Raw genomic sequence first — 20257 nt, 5'->3', positions numbered from 1 at the left:
TCTCAATTCATATTCTGCTTGGTTCTCAAGACTTTGGATATTGTCAGACACCGACAAATTTCTCACTCACTTCTTTGGCCTGCAGAACTCCCATAGAGGATACAAGGATGAACTTGAATTCTGGGGTTCTCTCACTGCTGGGTCTGGGCATAACACCCCAAACTACTGATTCAAGAGCAATATAGCTTTATCTTCCTGAGTAGCAGTCAATGGGTAATGCTTTAAGCTGGGCCAAAAAACTAAGACACAGAAATATTGTGTTACTTAGAATTAGAAAGACAGGAGAATTAGAAAAAACTTTTAGTGTGGGCGCCTGGGTGGATCAGTCAGTTAAGCATCTGCCTTCAGCTCAGGTCATGATTCAGGGGAGCTCCCTTCTCAATGGAGAGCCTGCTTTTCCCTCTCCCTCTGCTGCTCCCCCTGCTTGTGCTCTCTCTCTCTGTAAGATAAATATACAAAACCTTAAAAAAAAAAAAAAAAGGTCTCATTGGATTCAAAAAAGTTTCAATGGATTCCCCTATAGTGTCCAAACCGCATAGACCATTTGCTGCTACTGGGTATGCTTAGTTGTCTGTGACAGGTTAAGAAAGAAGCTGGAAATGTGATGGCTTCTAGGGAGGGAACTCAGTGGTCAAGGTTCAGGAGGAAGTAGGACTTGCTTTTGCCCTTGAATACCTTTCTTACTCCTTAAGCTTTTACTTTTCCCATGTTTTTCATTAGGATTTCCATGAAAAAGTCATGCCAACCCCTCAGGAATGCTGGTCCCATTAGAACCGTTGAAAAGCACGTGTGTCTCCGCACATACCAGTTCGCTTGTCTTAAAGATACTGCCCTGATCCTGGATCTTCCCTACCTCTATGCGGCTGTCCTCACACATACCCACACACCCGCCCCCCCGCGGGAGACCAGCTTTAGGCACAGAGCTCCCACCTGGCGCTCCACCTCAGGCTCCCAGCGCCTGGGGAAAAAGGCGGGTCCCGAAAATAGCCCCTCCTAGACCACACAGGTGCTCGACTCAGCAGCGGAGGTTTGGGAGGCGAGGGCTGGAATCCAATGAAAAGGGGAGGGGCTTGCCAAAAGCCCTTGAAATAAGGCCCTGGCCGCGCCGCAACTGCGGCCGCTGGTCCCAACCTCCGCCTTCGGGTTGGCAGCCGCTCGGCTGCTACCAGCCAGGCCTGCTGCAGCATGGCCACTCCCAGACGGTTTCCGACGCTCGTGCAGCTGGAGCAGCGAGAAGGGGCGCTGTTCACGGTGCTCGGTAACCTCACCAAGCGGCCCTACTGGTTCCACTTGGAGTATCTGAAGAGTCCGAAGGCAGTTCGCCTCGAGGCGTGGCTGGTGGAAGCGATCTTCGGTGAGTGGGTCCCCGAGGGGTGGCCAATGCGGTCTTTCCCTCTCCTTTCCCCAGGGTAAGCCTCTCCACTGGCTTTAGCCACAATCCAGAGCTGCCTCCCCCCCGCCGCCTTCTCTTCCCAAATCCCACCGCTCACAGCCTCTTTGCTTCCTGCGCAGGCCGGGGAGGAGAGCACATCCCGCACGTCGAGTGTGTGTCGCAGACCCTGCTTCACGTTAATCAGTGGGACCCCGAGGGCGAGGCTGAGATCTTGATATTTGGTCGGCCTTATTACCAGAAAGATGTATCCAAGATGATCATGAATTTGGCTGACTATCACCGCCAACTCCGGGCACAAAGTACGGAACCGGATAAATAGGGGCACCCTGAGCAGGCCATGGGTTCCTTGGGGAGGATCCTGATGCTTCCTGGATGAAACCGGGCAGCGGTCTCATCCTCTCAGTCCGTCCGGGAGAGCGATTCCTTCTTGCAAAGGGATCTAGAAGGTCAAATTGACCTGGTACTCTCAAGTTCCAGACCCCAAACCCCAGCCCATACGGATGAATCCTTTTGTGGAAAGAGTATGGGGACATAGGTAAGGTCTCCACACTGTTCTTCCAGGCTCAGAGAAGGTCCCTGTCCAGGACGCAGCGACCCAGCGGTCCCCCGACGCTGCCCGAGAAGCAGCGACCCAGAGCTCCCCGAAGGCCGCCCAGGAGGAGGGGACGCAGCGGTCCCCCGACACCGCCCGCGAGGCGGCGACGCAGCGGTCCCCCGACACCGCCCGCGAGGCGGCGACGCAGCGGTCCCCGAAGGCCGCCCGCGAGGCGGCGACGCAGCGGTCCCCGAAGGCCGCCCGCGAGGCGGCGACGCAGCGGTCCCCCGGCGCAGCCCGCGAGGCGGCGACGCAGCGGTCCCCCGGCGCAGCCCGCGAGGCGGCCACCCAGCGATCCTCGGACGCTACCCAGGGCCGGGTTACCAGCTCATGAAAGCACTTTGGGCCCGGGAGCGGGAGCCGGGCAAGGATAGAGTGGAAGACCTCACTGCTGCTAAGTACTGCTTCTTCTTGCAGAAGCTGGGGGAAGAATGGTGTAGGTAGTTCTTGGTCCCCGCCCCCCTTGTTAAATGTTTGCAAACACTGATCTAAAGAGTTCTAATAAAGAATCGAATTTCCGTAATAAAGAATTGAATTTCTCTAGCGCCTATTAATTGTCAGGTAAAAGGGGAGGGAGAGGCCTTTCCTCCAGCAGCCAGTATCTGCCCTAGGCTGCTCTTCACCTGGACGCAGGTGAGACCTTTTGGTTTTCTATCCGCCGGAGGCAGCGCTCTTCCCGGCCACCGGCTGGTCCTTCCCTCGTGCTCTTTAACCGCAAGAATCTGGTTTTGCCGGTTAAGAGGCTTTTCCACACCATGGAGTCCGTCCTCACTGGAAAATTTAAAAGCCTGTGGTATTTCTGTTCTGATATGGGATGAGAAAACTTGGTTCCAATGCAATCCGCGTGGCTGGATGTTTCGTGGCACTGGAAGCAGCCAGCGACTTCCCAGTTTGTATACGTGACGGCGAGGAAGGGGGAAATTGGGTGAAAGAGCCAGGACTGCCCTGCTGTTGTACTCAAGTCTTGCGAGGGCCATCCGACCTTCAGCGAGGTTTGCTGCAAGTTAGACACGAGCAGTGCTGTTGTTTCTTCCCTTAGTAACCACAGTAGCCCGGAGTCCTGGAGCGGGATGATTGTCACTCTCTTTGCCATTGTTTTTTTAATTGAAATATATTTGACATATAACATTGTGTAAATTTAAGGTATACATGTTAATTTGATAGATTTACATATTATAATATGATTGCCTTTGTGGTGATAATTATCATCTCTATCATTTTGGCTTCCAGCTCTATCCTGGCAGCTGGGACTCCAGTGCCAGGCTAGCAGAAGGAAGCAAACTGTTAACAGCTGGGTGCTAGGATAAAAACCCAACACCAGAAATCTTTGTGTTATGAAATTTTCATTTAAAAAGTTCAAGGAAACTGGGGCACCTGGGTGGCTCAGTTGGTTAATGGTGTGCCTTAGGCTGAGGTCGTGATCTTCAAGTCCTTGGATCAAGCCCCCCACATGGGGCTCCCTGCCTGGGGGGGGGGGTGGTTAGGGCGTGATCTGCTTCTCCCTCTCCCTCTGCCCCCTCATCTTGCATGCTCTCCCTTGCCCTTTCTCAAATAAATAAAATCTTTTTCAAAAATTCAAGGAAATCTAACTTTAAAGACCAAGGGAGTGGAGGGGTGTATCTATCATATACCCTTTAGTCACCACTTATAGATGACCACCCCAATTTTTAAAAAGCACTTATAAGGGAAATAAAATGCAAAGCTGAATTCATAATGGTTTTTAAACTATTTTTAGTAGAAGCAAAAAAAAGCCTAGTTGGAGTGAACTTCAAACATTTAAAACTCAAAAACAATGCAGACTCAGTTTTCGTTGAAGCCACATCAGAATAGTATAAAGAGTTGATGTTGACGCTTTTCCCCCTCTAAATAGTACCCATATGACCACAACGTCAGATTTTCTCCTTTACAAGAAAGATTACTGGTAGCAGGCAGATACAAGCCACAGGAGTCTATGACTATTCTGAAACACACAGAAATGACCTATACATACACACAGACTAGTCTGAAATGGTTTTGTGAAAGAAGAAAATGGTAAGATGCAGTAACATCCTTGGTGGGAGATCAGAGCCAAGAAAAGAAGGGAGGTTGAACTTGAAATAAAAGCATTTAGGTGTGATGACACATACATAATATTCTTTATGCATATCAAATGTTGGATTTTTATAAAAAATCTATTATTTAATCCAGAAGGGGAATATCGGAGTAAATAAAAAACAAATGTTCAAATAAAAAAAAAAAAAGACAACCAGGGTGCCTGGGTGGCTCAGTGGGTTAAAGCCTCTGCCTTCTTCTCAGGTCATGATCCCAGGGTCCTGGGATCGAGCCCCACATCGGGCTCTCTGCTCAGCAGAGAGCCTGCTTTCTTCTCTCTCTCTGCCTGCCTCTCTGCCTACTTGTGATCTGTCTGTCAAATAAATAAAATCTTAAAAAAAAAAAAAAAAAAGACAACCAATTAGACTCCTCTCAAAGCAGGGCATGAAGCAGTGCCACCTGAGTTTTCACCAAGCTCAGGGTCCCCAGAGCAACCCATCTGCTCTTTTCAACCTATTCTCTTATAGGAAATCACTTTTAACAGTTTCACATATACTTTTACATAATTGCACATTCTTTTTTTATTTCAGCAGCCTGATTTTCCTCAGTAAGTGTACACTTTCACTCTTCCCTTACTACTGGTTGATTAGTTTGTTTCCCAAATTTCTCAATTACAAACTGTTGCACTGAATTCCTACTTGTGTCTTCGTATCTATGTTGAAATATTTTTTTATTTTTTTAAAAAGATTTTATTTATTTATTTGAGAGACAGAGAATGAGAGTGAGTGAGCATGAGAGGCGGCAGGGTCAGAGGGAGAATCACACTCCCCACTGAGCAAGGAGTTCCATGCAGGACTTGATCTGGTACTCCAGGATCATGACCTGAGCCGAAGGCAGTTGTTTAACCAACTGAGCTACCCAGGTGCCCCTCTATGTTGAAATATTTTTTTAAGATTTTATTTGAGGGGCGCCTGGGTGGCTCAGTGGGTTAAAGCCTCTGCCTTTGGCTCAGGTCATGATCCCAGGGTGCTGGGATCGAGCCCCACATCGGGCTCTCTGCTCAGCAGGGAGCCTGCTTCCCTCTCTCTCTGCCTGCCTCTCTGCCTACTTGTGATCTCTGTCTGTCAAATAAATAAATAAAATCTTTAAAAAAAAAGATTTTATTTGATAGGGAGAGAGAGTGAGAGCACAAGGGCGGGGGGAGTGGAGGCAGAGGAAGAGAAAAGGAGAGGAGAAGCAGACTCCCAGCCCCATGTGAGACTTGATAGCACTACCCTGAGATCATGACCTGAGCCAAAGGCAGTCACTTAACCGACTGAGTCACCCAGGCGCCCCTATGTTGGAATATTTCTATAGAAATCTTCCTAGAAATGGAATTGCTGGGTTAAAGAATGAACACCTTTAAAACTGTGGCTCATTCGGTTAAGTGTCTGATCTCAGACCTGGTCTTGATCTTGATCTTATTTATGAATAAAATTGTGATATTGCCAAACTGCCCTACAAAACGACCATATGGATTTATTTTCCCATTATAAGATATTGGAAGTTATTTTCACTAAACTTACTCAAATTCAATGTTACCAATCTATTTTATGTCCACATCGATCACTTTTCTATTTTTTTCAATACCTATCCCACTGTTTATATAGCTTTATAGAATGTTTTAATATTTGAAAGGCCAAGCTTACTCTCACTGTTCAATTTGCAGTCTTAGTCATTTGTTTTCCAGATGAAACTAGTTATTTATTTTTTAATTCCAGTTAATATATAGTGCAATATTGGTTTTAGGAGAATTCAGTGATTTATTACTTATATACAACATCCGGTGCTCATCACAAGTGCCCTCCTTAATACCCATCATCCATCCAGCCAATTCCCCATCCCCACCACCTCTCTCCAGCAACCCTTAGTTTGTTCTCTATCATTAAGAGTCTTTTATGGCTGGCTTCCCTCTCTCTCTCTTTTTCCTCCCCGCACATATGTTCATCAGTTTTGTTTCTTAAATTCCACATGTCAGTGAGATCATATGTCAGTCAGCCTCTGTACTGACGTTGTCTGCTTAGCATAACACACTCTAATTCCATTCATGTTTCTGCAAATGGGAAGATTCCAATCTGTTTGACGGTTGAGTAATACTCCATTCTGTATATATTCATCTGTCAATGGACATTTGGGCACTTTCCATATTTTGGCTATTGTTGGTAATGTTGCTATAAACATTGGGGTGCATGCATTCCTTCAAATCTGTATTTTTGTATCCTTTGGGTAAATACCTAGTAGTGGAATTGCAGGATCACAGGGTAATTCTATTTTTAACTTTTTGGGGCACCTCCATACTGTTTTCCAGAGTGGCTACATCAGTTTGCATTCCCACCAACAGTGGAAGAGGGTTTGCCTTTCTCTGCATCCTCACCAATACCTGTTGTTTGTGTGTTGTTAATTTAGCCATTCTCACAGGTATGAGGTGGTATCTCATTGTGGTTTTGATTTGCATTTCCCTGATGATGAGTGATGTTGAGCATCTTTTCATGTGTCTGTTGGCCATCTGGATATTTTCTTTGGAAAACTGTCTATTCATATCTTCTGTCATTTCTTGACTAGATTTTGAGAACGTCTTGACTAGATTTTGAGAACGTCTTTATAAATTTTAGATACTAACCCTTTATCAGAAATGTCATTTGCAAATATCTTCTCCCATTTCATAGGCTGCCTTTTAGTTTTGTTGACTGTTTCCTTCTCTGTGAAGATTTTCATCCTGAAGTCCCAACAGTTCATTTTTGCTTTTTATCTCCCTAGCCTTTGGCGACATGTTTAGTAAGAAGTTGCTATGGCCAAGGTCAAAGAGGTTGCTGCCTGTATTCTCCTCTGAGATTTTGATGGTTTCCTGTCTCACATTTAGGCCTTTCATTCATTTCAAATTTATTTTTGTGTATGGTGTAAGACAGTGGGGTCTGGTTTCATCTGCATTTTGCTGTCCAGTTTTCCCAACACCATTTGTTGAAGAGACTGTCTTTTTTCCATCGGATGTTCTTTCCTACACATGAAATAACTTAATAAAAAACTTAGAAAATTGGTTGAGGGAAAAGGTGTATACTTCCAAAACACTGGGTTTCTTTTATTAAGGTACACTAGAGTGCTCATTTCATTCTTTTTTTTTTTTTTTTAGATTTTATTTATTTGACGGAGATCACAAGTAGGCAGAGAGGCAGGTAGAGAGAGAGAGAGAGAGAGAGAGGAAGGGAAGCAGGCTCCCCACGGAGCAGAGAGCCCAATGTGGGGCTTGATCCCAGGACCCTGAGATCATGACCTGAGCCAAAGGCAGAGGCTTTAACCGGCTGAGCCACCCAGGCGCCTCTCGTTTCATTCTTTAAACTATATGTACATTATACTTGCATGAAAGAGTTTATTTTAGGTGGTGAATTAGATGGGAAAACACTCTTTGAAAACTGAGACCCAAGGCAGTCAGTGAAAAGGCTGTCAAGGAACAAAAGCAAAACTGCAGAAGTCTGAAAACAATGGCATTTGTTTGTATATTTTGCAGGGAAACCTACTGAAGGCTAGTAAAGAGATCAGTCTACAATTTTTGAATAGGTTGACTAGAGGTATTGAAGAAAAGAGTTCATTTTTGATAGAATCTGTAGAAAACTTTTGAGGCTAGCTGTGGGTCACACATGGTAGCCTATCTCAGGATCTTCCTGCAGCTCTGCTTTAGTTAAGCCGGCTTGGCACTACTTATCAGAATCTTTCAATTTCTCACTTTAAAAAAAAAAAAAATTATTTATTTATTTATTTATTTGACACAGAGAGAGAAAGAGAGAGAGAGATCACAAGCAGGCAGTCAGAGAAGAGAGGGGAAAGCAGGCTCCCTAAGGGAGCCTGATATGGGCTCGATCCAGAACCCTGGGATCATGACCTGAGTCAAAGGCAGAGGCTTAACCCTCTGAGCCACCCAGGCGCCCGTCAATTTCCCACTTTTGATCAAAACGAGGCTTTTTTAAACATTACTAAGAGTGGGACAAACAAAATGTATGCCTCCTGACTTATCTAGTATTTTTACTAAAAATACATAATCTAGAGCTCACATGAGGAAACATCAAAACAAAAGCAGGATTTATAAGTGAAAGAGAAAACTGAAGATTGTCTGAGAGCAGTGAACCCTGCTAACACATTTTGGAGGCATGATAAACTTGCTGACAGCAAGTAATTTAGCCTGGACACTGTCTTTGAGTGAACTCACTAAAGGTATAAAAGAATACAATTTCAGTTGTTTACGGATTCTCTGGAAAACCTTGAGAATTTACCTGTGGAGCATATGTAACAGGCTGTCTCTGTTATGTCTGCCTATATACTTCCATTAGTAACTTAAACTTAGTTAATACATAGCTGCACTATTTACCTCATCAGAATTTTTCACTAGACAGCCAGGAAAAACCTTATTTACAGCCTTCCCAGGTCCTTCTGAAGCACCTATATAATCAGGCTTTAAGAAGAACTCTAATGTTACAGTATCCCGCCCTAAAATAGTGGTTGTGACTCTACATTGGAACTGCACTCATTTTTTAAATTTTTTTAAAAGATTTTTATTTATTTGAGAGCAAACATGAGATTGAGAGTGAGAGCAAGCACACAAGTAGGGGGAGGGGCAGAGAGAGAGAGAAGGGGAAGCAGACTCCCCACTGAGTAGGGAGCCTGATGTGGGACTCAATCCCAGGACCCGGAGATCATGACCTGAGCCAAAGGCAGACGCTTAACTGACTGAGCCACCAGGTGCTCCTACATTAGGTTTTTAGATTAATCTGAGAACTGACCACATCTATCAACACTTGGACTTTGCTACCTAAGAAGGTTGTGTCTCTACATATTCGGTTGTTATTCCTTCCTCCTTCCTTCCTACTCCTCCTTCAAGTACCACTGATTTTAGGCTTTGTCTTTTTTGTTTTGTTTTGTTTAGCCATAGATATGCCGATTAAAGGATAAAGTATCTAATTTTCTCAGAAATAAACTTTCATTAATCTGAAGTAGAATAAATTAGGATTTTTTATAACCCCTAAGGTAACACTAAAAAATATATTTTTAAAAAGTTATTTAAATGGCATAAAAAGTGTACTTATACAACACAAGATGGAGGGAAAAAAAACAAAGACATAGGAAACAAATACCAAAATGGCAGACATAAGCCAAATCACATTGATAATTACATTAAATTGAAGTGGACTAAATCTTCCAATCAAAATTCAGAGATATTCCAACTACAGAAGCCAGGCTCAAAAGGCTACATTTTATATTATTCTATTTATACCAAACATTCAAAGAAGGCAATTTTGCAGAGACAGAAAGCAGACTGGTTGTCTGAGGTTAGAGACAGTGATAACTGACTACAAATGGGCACAAGGGAATTTTCTGGAGTGAAGGAAATGTTCAAAAACTGCTCTGTGGTGATAATGGTACAACTTATAAATTTACTAAAGAAAACTGAGTTGTTCACTCATAATTTTATAGTATGTAAATTGTGACGAATTAAGCAACTAAATTTTTGAAAATTGAGTGCAATAGCACTAATACCCAAATTCTCCAAAATGAAAATTTTGACAGTTGACAAAGATGTAATTAGAAGTCTCATACATTGCTAGAAGGAATGTAAATTGGTTCGATCACCTTGGCAATTTGAACTTGTGCACATCCTATAATCCAGCAACTCCAAACCTAGATCTATACTCAATAGAAATGCATAGATGCATGCACCAAGTCATGTACAAGAATTTTCAGAGTAGCACTTTCCTTCTAAGCCCAAAAAGGAAACCACCAAAATGTACACTGACAGAATAGAAAACTAAATTATGGTTTACTCAAACAATACTCATAGCATAGATAATCTTACAATAATTCCATTTATATTTAAGTCAAAATAATAGTTATCCTTGGGGAGGGTGCAAATGGAGGCTTCTGGAGTACTGGTAGTTTCTTCTCTGGGTGCTAGCTAAATGAATGTGTTCCCTTTATTTCATTTAATGGATCTTTTCACACTTTGAATGTGTGTGTTTTTGTATGAATGCTATGCATCAATAAAATGTTTACTGAAATAATAGAAAAAATAAAATATTAGAAAAACATTTGGAGTAATGGAAAGCTACTTGAAAGTAACATATGGGCAGTGAAATTTTTGAGTAATGAATACTCTATATCTTACCTTATTTGTTTTTAAATATTGAGCATGTAAGTACCTTTTTCATCAGAAAAGTCAATAATGGGACGCCTGGGTGGCTCAAGAGGTTAAATGTCTGCCTTCAGCTCAGGTTATGATCCCAGAGCCCTTGGATGGAATCCCGCCTGCATGCATCTGGCTCCTTGCTCAGTGGGGAGCCTGCTTCTCTCCCCGCCTGCTCTTGTCTGAAAACATAAAATCTAAGAAAGAAAAGAAAAGAAAGGGGGAAAAAAAGCAAAAAAAAAAAAAAAGAAAAAAGAAAGAAAGAAAGAAAAGAAAAGGGAAGGGAAGGGAAAGGAAAAGAAAAATTAGTAAATCTGAGACGGTGTTCTGAACAAAAGATTCACAACAGCCATGTTTCAGTTTTGAAAAAGAAAGGAAACTTTATTACAGAAACCTAATAGAAACAGGAGAGGAAAGGAATCTACACAGAGATGAAGCTCATAGTCGGCAATAAGTGAAAATAAGGCAAAGTTACATCAACTCAAGTACTTTTACATCCAGCCTCATCAGCCGGGGAACCCAGTGGAAACAGCCAGGTTGGAGTCCTGATAGAGAGGCCTGGGTACAGGGTCCTCCCCTTGGGTGAGACTTCCAACTGACCATTCCCATAAGGGCCATTATTATAGGGCAAATCACAGGGTTTGAAATGAAACATTTGTTCGCCTACATGCAGTTTGGAGCAAGGTGCATTTCCACGTTATCATGTTTCTATATTTTCAAGGAACCTGGGCTGTGTATCTGCCTTCCTTCCTGGATTCCATTCTGGGGGGCCAGCCGAGCCTGGAGCAGGAGAGGATGTGAGATAAGATTTGTAGCTCTGGGCACCTGGGTGGCTCAGTTGGTTAAGCAACTGCTTTCAGCTTGGGTCATGATTCTGGAGTCCTGGGATTGAGTCCCACATCGGACTCCCTGCTCAGTGGGGAGTCTGCTTCTCCCTCTGACCCTCTCCCCTCGCATGCTTTCCCTCCCTCTCTCTCTCAAGTAAATAAATAAAATCTTTTTAAAAATTTTAAAAAAATAAAAGATTTGTAGCTCCTGGCATCCAGAACAGAAGGGCCGGTTCTGACATGGAGGTCAGATAATATAAACAATCAGACTCCTAAGGTTATTCACACAGCACGAGTCTCCCAAACAACATTCCTTAGCCTGCCTATGTATATGCATGTCCAGGTGGTCGGTTATGTGGGACAAATCACAACAACATTTATCCACGCAGAACAGATGGGCATCATGGAAGCATACAAGCAGGTCCAAAAGGAGCCCTGAAGCTGAAAAGCGTGGCAGAGCTTGGCATGACTAAGCAGAGGAAGAAATAGATGGACAAAGGTAAAATTCCTGGAAACAATGGGAATGAGCAAAAGGGATGAATGAAAAGGAGGAGAAGCAGCACAGCCTGGACAAGCAGACCCACCTTCAGGCAGCCTTTGAGAAGATGCAGGAGAAGCAGCAAATGAAAAGGATCCTGAAGCATCCAAAACCCACAATCAGAGAGTGGAAGACTTCAACTGACCCCTGGACACGCTCATGGAGCACCCCGACATTCCCAAAATCAGCTGAAAGAAGCTGCCTCCCCATCCAGGGTATCAGGGGGAAGTGGGAGGCCAAGTTGGGGTTATGTTTGTGCCTTTGGTATTTTCTGCTGAGACAGTGCTTTCCAAAGCAGCGTGCCCTCTTTCTGGAACTGATTAAAATAAGATGGTCCTTCTGCTCTATTTTGGTTTCTGGATAGCACATAGAAGACAAAGCTTTTTAGCTTGGACTGGAAATTCTTTAAAGTTTATCCAAAGATTAAGGCTATTTCTGTATGTCATAGAAAAGTGTTTTTACACCCAAATTGCATCTACCTCTGACAGCCAGCCAGCTATCTTTCCCTGGATGAAATGGACTCCAGAGCATCAGAAGCTAATGTCAGCATGGCCTGCAACTTGCGGATCCCCATAGGCCCCTGAGGGAGCTGTCCTTCCAAGTTCCCTCTAGTTTGGGGCTTATGCTGTTCTTTCCAGGGTGGGGGGAAGCTACCTGTACCTTCATGGCCTTCAGAATGCCTTCTCAGCTACCTAATTTGTGAGACAATACAGCCTGGGAGGCAGAACAACTGCAAAGGTAAGGATGGCATGTAAGCTTTGTCCCATGTCTGAGGCTGTGGCCCTGCAAGCGGCTTTTCCCCCAGTGTCCTTCCTTCCAGATATGTCCAGAGGGTGTTCCCACGGATCAAGCACAGCAGTCTTTGTAATGGAACCCAGACACAGCCTGCCTCACTTCCCTCAATCCTAAGAGTCCAAGCAGCACTTGTATTTGTTGGGAGTTGGCACATAACATGTAGCCTGCTTGGCATTTCTGGCCTAATGCACCTCAGGGGTGATGGGACCAGGGCAGAGCCCCAGCACAGACAGACATGGGTACAGTCAAAGGGGAGGACCCAGGTGCTGGTGCTGGAGAGCCATGATCTCTGAGAACCTACAGGATGAGGAACAAATTGCATATACTAGCGGGGAAAAGTTTCTGTGATATAGTGAAAGAATAACAAAGTCAAGAGACAAAAGCCAAGTGTTGGGTTTGAGGCTGTCACATGTAAACAGAATAAAGCAAAAAAACAGTTATTTAAAAAAAGGAAAGTCAATAATGCTATTTTTATCTTGGATGTAGGACTAATAAATAGCTTTATTCTAGTGACTTGTTAAAAAAAAAAGTCTTGTGCCTCAATAGAACAAATACTGTTCATTCTTTACAGTTAAGAGGTTTATTCCAGGGGCACCTGGGTGGCTCAGTGGGTTAAAGCCTCTGCTTTCGGCTCAGGTCATCATCCCAGGGTCCTGGGATCGAGCCCCACATCGGGCTCTCTGCTCAGCAGGGAGCCTGCTTCCTCCTCTCTCTGACTGCTTCTCTGCCTACTTGTGATCTCTGTCTGTCAAATAAATAAATAAAATCTTAAAAAAAAAAGAGGTTTATTCCAATTCCCCTTAAAAAGAAATAAAAACTATGAGAAATGAGTCTGAATTCGGGTGTGGAGAAAAATAAGCCAGTGGGAAAGTATAAAGGGTTTGGATCCTGAAATCAATGTTTTGGTTCAAATCTCACCCATTCATCCCCACATCTCACCTCTGTGACCTTAGCAAGCTCATCATGTCCTATTTTGATGCTTGGCACAGGGCCTGGTATATGATACAAACTGATAACCAGCTACCATTACCCTCAAATTCTGAAAAGTAGAATGACAGTGCTACTCTTTTTTTTAAGAAGTTATGAAAGGAGACACCTGAGTGGTTCAGTTGGTTAAGCATCTGCCTGTGGCTCAGGTCATGATCTCAAGGTCCTAGGAGCAAGTCCTGCATTGGGCTCCCTGCTCAGTAGGCAGCCTGCTTCTCCTTCTGCCTGCTGCTCCCCCTGCTTGTGTGTTCACTCTCTCTCTCTCTGACAAATAAATAAAACCTTTTTTAAAAAAGTTATGAAGGTAGTAAAAATGCTGTATCAGCACATAGTGAAACAGAACACAGAAAAACTATATTAAATGTTTGAGTTTGTTAGGGCTGCCATAACAAAGTAACAGACTGGGAGGCTGAATCAACAGAGATTTATTTTCTCAAAGTTCTGGAGGCTGAAAGTTCAAAATCAAGGTGTCAGCAGGGTTGATTTCTTCCGAGGCCTCTCTCCTTAGTGGGCAGATGGGTGCCATCCTGTTGTCTCATCACATGGTCTTCTCTATGTACTCACCTATCTGTGTGCATATTTCTTCTACCCATAAAGACCCCAGTCATATTCAAGAAGGGCCCACCCTTAGGACTTCATTTCTTTTTAATTATCTCTTTAAAGGCCTCTCCAAAAACAGTCACATCCTGAGGTACTAGGGGCTAGGGTTTCAACATGTTACTTCACATAAAGGATGAAAATATGTAGGATCACTTAGTAATTTAATTCTGGATAATTTTTAGAATTAGAATGTTCTAAGCATAACAGTAAAACAATGTTCAATGGCTTTGTGGATTTCCCACTAGAAATAACATGTAGGAATATTTTTATCAAATTTCTGCACGAGGAGAAAAAGCAAGAGTACCTAAACCTAAAAGTAATGGGTTGGGAGAAGGGGAAATCACACAGAAAACAATAATTAGTTTAATTGCATACGGTGAAAAATTTTCATATGCAAAATTTGGGGAAGGAAAGGGGTAGAAAATACCGGTTATAATGGACTATTATTTGTTACAAAAGCTTGTATGGATAATAAAATCCATATCCTCAGAGTTTAAAGAATATAGGAGTGAATAAAGAAAAATGTGGAAGCATTTTATAAAAATGTGAAGCAAAGTAGGAAAACATTCAATATCACTTATAATCAAAGCAGCACATTTTAAAAGACTTGTGCAAGGCACCTGGGGGGCTCAGTCGGTTAAGCCTCCTACTCTTGATTTCGGGTCGTTATATCAGGGTAGTGGGATCCAGCCCCACATCTGAGCAGTTCTAGTCTGCTTGGGATTCATTCTCTCTCCCTCTGCAGCACCCCCCCCCCACTTCTGCACAGCTCTAAATAAATAAATAAGTAAAATCTTTAAAATTAAAAGATTTGTTTGTGTTTAAACCCCTGTAAACAGCTAGAATCCATCATGCATAAGGATGAAGAAACTTCATGAGTTAAATCAATTCCAACTCTGTGCTGAAGCCACAGAGCTCTTGATAATCTCTCTCCCAAGAATCCTGTTTCCTGAAAGTGGAGGCGGCAAGAGGTTGGGTTGTCTTGCACAAATTGGTCATAGCATGGTAATGGGTAAGGGAGAAATAGCCCCGTTCATGCAGGGCACCTGTGCAGGCCTCAGAAGAAAATGAGACAGCTGGCTTGGTGGCAGGATGCCTTCCAACAACAAGATGCCAAGGACCCTGGCTGTTCTCTGGTGAATCACAACACTAAAAGAAGAAATAACCGATTGCCTCAGCTTTCATGTTGGAGCACCCACCCGTGTGCAGGGAGGAAGCCTCCACTCCAAGAAGAAAATGCACACTAGGTGCTATACAGAGGCCAATCCACCAACTTGAAAGTGAGAGCCTCAGAGGAGAAGCACTGGTATTACCTATGAGCTTATTAGAAATGCAAATTCACGGACCTGTTGAGGGCCTGACTCTGGCCATAAAATCATAAAAGGGTTAGTAGATTCAAAATGATAGAGACAAAGGAAAAAAAAAATAAAGCCACTACCTATCAGCCTATTACCCACCCCACCATCAAGACATGAATGAAGAGAATCAATCTTTCATATATTTGCTTAAATTTAAGTGAGCAAAGATCGTTATGTCAATGGACAAAAAGGAAATTCATTTCTTTACTAGAATGGCACTACAAACTCACTTTTGCATCAAAATAAAGCAAGACACAGGAAAAAAAGAATGTTGAGATGTTTGGATATGTTCTTCTCTTGAACTTTAGTAGCAGAAGCAGGACCGTTTCTCACAGTGCTCCTGTACTTTTTTTTCATCAATACTTATGCAACAGGATGCTCCGGAGTCTGGGGCTCTGATGCACGTGCCTTCAAGAATTCCTCAAGTTGTTTCATCTTCTCAGCTGAATAAGGAAAAACGCTTTCTGTTCCAGACTACTTCATCATTGAGGGTAGTATAGGGGAGGAGGGGAGGTCCTAGCAGCATCACTTCTCAGGTGGAGGCTCTGAACCTGAGATCTGGAAATAGTGGTGAAACCAGGCTGCATGGGCAGTGACAGGCCTGAATGTATTAGATCTCAGTTTACTTTCCCAGGGTCCCACTTGGGACTCTTCTCACAAAGGGACGCCCAGGGGCTGCATACAGAACACTAGCGTTAGGAAACTGCAAAAAGTTTTGGTAAGGTAGGAAGAAAGCCTGGTACAGCCAGGTGGTTCACCAGTGGTTCCCTCCACATGCAGGATTTTAGAGACCCTCACCTCGGGCACGAAGTTTCTGGTGCCAGGATGCCAGGCTCAGGAGCACGCTCTTCACCCGATTTTGTACACGGGGCCGTCCGAAGATGGTGATTTCAACTAAGTCCCCAGAGTTAACTATGTCTACCATAAGCAGGACTTGGCTCATCCACTCCATTTCTGGAATCACCGCTCGGTCTGGGCCTACACAGAAAAAGAGAGACTCTGAGGGGAAGCAAGGTCCAAGGTGAGTAGGAGCTAAATTTGAATGTTGGCCAGAGAAGGGAAGAGCTGGAAGGTGGGCATCGTGGCGTCTAAGGTGCTCTGCCAATCCGGCAGAGACTGTTGAGAGTGGCTCTGCGGGGTCCCTCTCCTCTTGGACTGGAGGGGTCATACCACCAGCACCCGGGGGTGGCTCACCAAAGATCGAGTCAGCCAGCCACGCCTCCAGGTAAAACACCAGTGGGTCTCTCAGTTCCTGCACAGGGAACCACCACGGCCGGGTGCGAATCCGCGGTGCTGGAAGTGGTGACCTGAGCAGTCTGTTCAGGGACTGGGCGGGCGTCCATTCGTCCCCCTGGGCCTTAGCAGCACCTGCGTCGTCGACCATGCTAGGTCCAGCAGCCCAAGCAGAGCAAGGGCCAGGAAGCGCCGGCGGAAGTCCAGTGAAGCGAGAAGGCTGTGCCCCCTTTTACGGTTTCCGGCCAGCCCCGCCTCTTCCTGCGGCTCCTTGTCATGCGTTCCGGGTGAGCCGACCCAATGGACACCGGGAGCCCTTCCTTGGTGGCGCGGGGAGCCAGCCACCCGGGCTTCGTTCCGGATCCTGAACCAGAGCTCATTTGAGTTTCGGCCCGCTCTCAGAGGCTCTCCGTGATCGTTTCCGCCGAGTCAGGTATCGCTTAGCCTCAAAGGTCCCTGCCCCGCGCACAGCTGATTGACAGCTTGGTCTGAGTGGCGGCCTCGTTGACCTGGACTCACTTCTCTTGCCTGCGTTAAGGTTTCTGCGGTTCCGTCCAGAGGTAGGTAGGTGGATCCGGCCGAGGGCAGGCTCCTGGAATCTACAGCTTTCGCCCTTCTGCCCCCTGACGTCTCTCCACTCTTCTCCGCTAGGTTACTACTTCAAAATCCTTCAAGCAAGTGTGTCGTGTTTTAAAATATAAACGTCGGAGGTGGTCACTATAGAACACGTAGGGACTATAGACAAGTCCCGTTTATTTCCAACATCCTGAAACAACTAGTGTTGGTGCATATTTCTTCCCAGTGTTCTTAATTTTAGTTAAAAATATAAATTATTGAAGATTTCACACATTCAAAAAGTTATGTAACCAGTATCTATATAACAACCCCCACCACCGCCCCATTTAACAAGATGTTAACAGTTTCCCACGTTTGCCTCACCTCTCTCTTCTTTAAAATAGATAGCGCTTAAAGCATCTTTCCTTTCCCTCCGCACAGGAAATCATTGCCCTGAAGCTGGTGTGTATTATCCCATACTTTTTCTAGTGCATTTCTAGAAATCTTGTTTGGTAGTTGTTCTAGAATAGATAGAATATGCTGTGAAAACTTTTGTTCTTACTATTAGCTATGATATGTCTGTTTTAAAAATCCTTTCAATGGAAAATTTTGATCATTTACAAAAGGCTGATAGTATTAATGTCCTGAATTCTCTCATTCACATCAGCTGGGCTTCAAAGATTATCAGATAATCTCTATGAGTGGAGATATTGACTCTAACTTCAGTGGATATTTTTATTTCTTCAATTTAATTTAAAAAATGAATATATGCACATTGTAAAAGAAAAGTTCTCCAGGATATAAAGTAATATATGAAAGTTCTCCCTTTCAGGTATTCTCCCTCACTCTCTTACTAATCTTTTTCCAGTTGTATGTATTGTGAATGTCTTCTTCAAGTTTAAATTTTTTTTCACATTAAGGTGTCTTTTGATAAATGAAATTTTTAATTTCAATATAGTCAGACTTGTAAGTCTTTCTAGTAAGTGCATTCATTCTTCCTTAAGAAATCCTTCTCTGCCCTGAGGTCTAAAGATACTCACTATACTTTTTACAAAGACTGCTAAGTTTTCTAAATATGTAAATCCTTGAACCATCTGGGGTTAATTTTTTTGAACTTGGGCATAAGGGATATAATTTCATCATTTCATAAATTAATAATTTTTTCCTTCAGTCACTCTCTTAAGGATGCATCCGACCTGAAGCCACTTCAAATGATCTTGAAATTTTTCAGGCTCCTACATACAGCATGAATTAGCCACAAGGCTGGTTTTTAAGTAATTACTACTTAGGTAGTAATTAGGTTAAGATATATTTGAGAAAGGCAAGTCCTAGACATGTTCCTTTGCCATTCCCATCTAGATAGCAAAATTTATTTCTGATGTAGTTTTACTTTGGAAATATAGCCATTAGGGGTCCTAGCTTAATGCAGAAACTCCATATTAAGTTTCCTACATCTAGCAAGCCTTGAGTTTTATTTCCTGACCTCATGGCAGCTTCAAATGGAATTTTTTGGCATTTAGCAGAATCTGCCAAGAAGAATCACTCTATCTTCTTAATTTAATTTTGACAGGGAGGGGGCATGATTTGAATAGTGCTCCAACATTTTCTAACTCTGTGGCTGAGTGCAAGTTATTTAAGCTCTCTACACTCCATAAAGAAAAAAATACCACCCAGAAGACGTCAGCAGACCACATGATTTCATTTTCTTTGCTTAGCCCTGGAAGAACTAGTCTGAGGAACTTTGGGTTCAGACAATAAAGTATGTGAGTGAACTGATTCTCAATGAAAAGCTTTGTTCTTCATAACTTCATTTCTTGTCATCTTCAACTCTTAAGGAATCTCTGTACAGTGAAAAATGTTACAAATAACAACATCAAAATATATATGACAGATAGGAAAAGTGGTTAAAATGGAGAAAATAAACTAGTAAAGAGATATTTAACAGATCACAAGCAAGGAGCAATCATGCAGAAAAAGAATATAATAAAACCCTTATAGTTCTGAATATAGGACATTTTCCTAATGTTTAGGAGCATTTACAAACAGTCATTATATACTGGTTCCCTCAGATGGATGGATAGATAGATGGATGGATGGATATACTGGTTCCCTCAGATGGATGGATAGATGGATGGATGGATGGATGGATAAGGAGCTTTATAACACACTACTAAATAATAGTCAAATAAAGTAAGAAATGAAAATCATGACTGATAGTCTGTTTAGAATACAAGAATAATTTACAAGGTCCATTTCAAAAACATTATGGAAAATGTATATTCAGAAAAATCTAGTTTTCAATCCCTTCTTGTTTATCCTGTCTTCTTTCCAATATAGTTAACTATTATCCATTTTTGGATTATCCTTCCATTGCACCAAATGTAGATACAAGTATCTGGGAATTTTTATTTTTACTTCTTTGTAATATTACATGTATTTTATTGTATTCCTTTCCCACCAACTTTTTATTTTGAAAAAAGTATGGGAAATGTATGAGAAAATTGTAAGAATATTAAATTTACATTCTGTACTTTTCAGTTTTACCAGTTAACATTTTCTTTCATTTATTTTATCTCTACCTTCATATAGTTTTTCATGAACTGTTTATAAGTTGCAAACATCGTGATACTCTATTCCAAGTATTTCAACATTATCTCCTAAGAACAAAGATATTCTCCTACATAACCGTATAAAATTCATCCAAAAAATATAACATTGATTCAATACTCTTGTCTAATATATAGTCCAATTTCAATTCCCCAGTTTTTCCAATAATGTACTTTATAGCTAATTTTTAAAAATCTACAGTCCAATCAAGGAGCATGCACTGCATTTACTTATACCTCTATTCTCCTTTAATCTAGATTCACTCTCTGTTGTTTAAGTTAATCTTTAATGACACTGACATTTTAAAAATATTTTAAATTTTGTATTGTGGAAAATTCTAAACATACAGAAAATGTATCTGGCCATTGTTCACTTATATATTCAGTCTCTCAGTTCCCACTTTTGGCCATTCTCTCATTTTTGAGGTGTTGACAAGTTCAGGGAAAATGAGAGATCCAGATCTTCACTTTTTGGAGAGCCTTCTTTTGTCTTCGTAATCAATTATATTGCAAGATCTTGCTGCCTTCTTTGTT

General features: G+C 42.7%; 2 protein-coding genes and 1 pseudogene across 2 annotated transcripts; 2 read left to right on the top strand and 1 right to left on the bottom strand.

Moving 5' to 3' along the window:
• Window positions 1-1185: 1185 nt before the first annotated feature.
• On the top strand, window positions 1186-2322 carry KHDC3L (KH domain containing 3 like, subcortical maternal complex member). Its single transcript, XM_032864580.1, has 3 exons — window positions 1186-1354; window positions 1513-1692; window positions 1955-2322. The coding sequence occupies exons 1-3, from the start codon at window positions 1186-1188 to the stop codon at window positions 2320-2322; spliced, it is 717 nt and encodes a 238-aa protein (XP_032720471.1).
• A 9132-nt stretch (window positions 2323-11454) lies between these two features.
• On the top strand, window positions 11455-11781 carry LOC116871719 (annotated as a pseudogene).
• A 3911-nt stretch (window positions 11782-15692) lies between these two features.
• OOEP (oocyte expressed protein) lies at window positions 15693-16775 on the bottom strand. The gene is made up of 3 exons (XM_032864549.1): window positions 16524-16775; window positions 16128-16307; window positions 15693-15772 (listed from the first exon to the last, which is right to left on the bottom strand). Exons 1-3 carry the CDS (start codon window positions 16711-16713, stop codon window positions 15693-15695), a joined length of 450 nt encoding a protein of 149 aa, XP_032720440.1. The 5' UTR covers window positions 16714-16775.
• Window positions 16776-20257: the final 3482 nt, after the last annotated feature.

The sequence above is a fragment of the Lontra canadensis genome, unplaced genomic scaffold, assembly GCF_010015895.1.
Source record: "Lontra canadensis isolate GAN:19392208 unplaced genomic scaffold, GSC_riverotter_1.0 scaffold27, whole genome shotgun sequence".
In the NCBI taxonomy this organism is placed as follows: Eukaryota; Metazoa; Chordata; class Mammalia; order Carnivora; family Mustelidae; genus Lontra; species Lontra canadensis.
The sequence above is the reverse complement of the archived record's forward strand: the minus strand, read 5'-3'. Positions and strand labels throughout refer to the sequence as shown.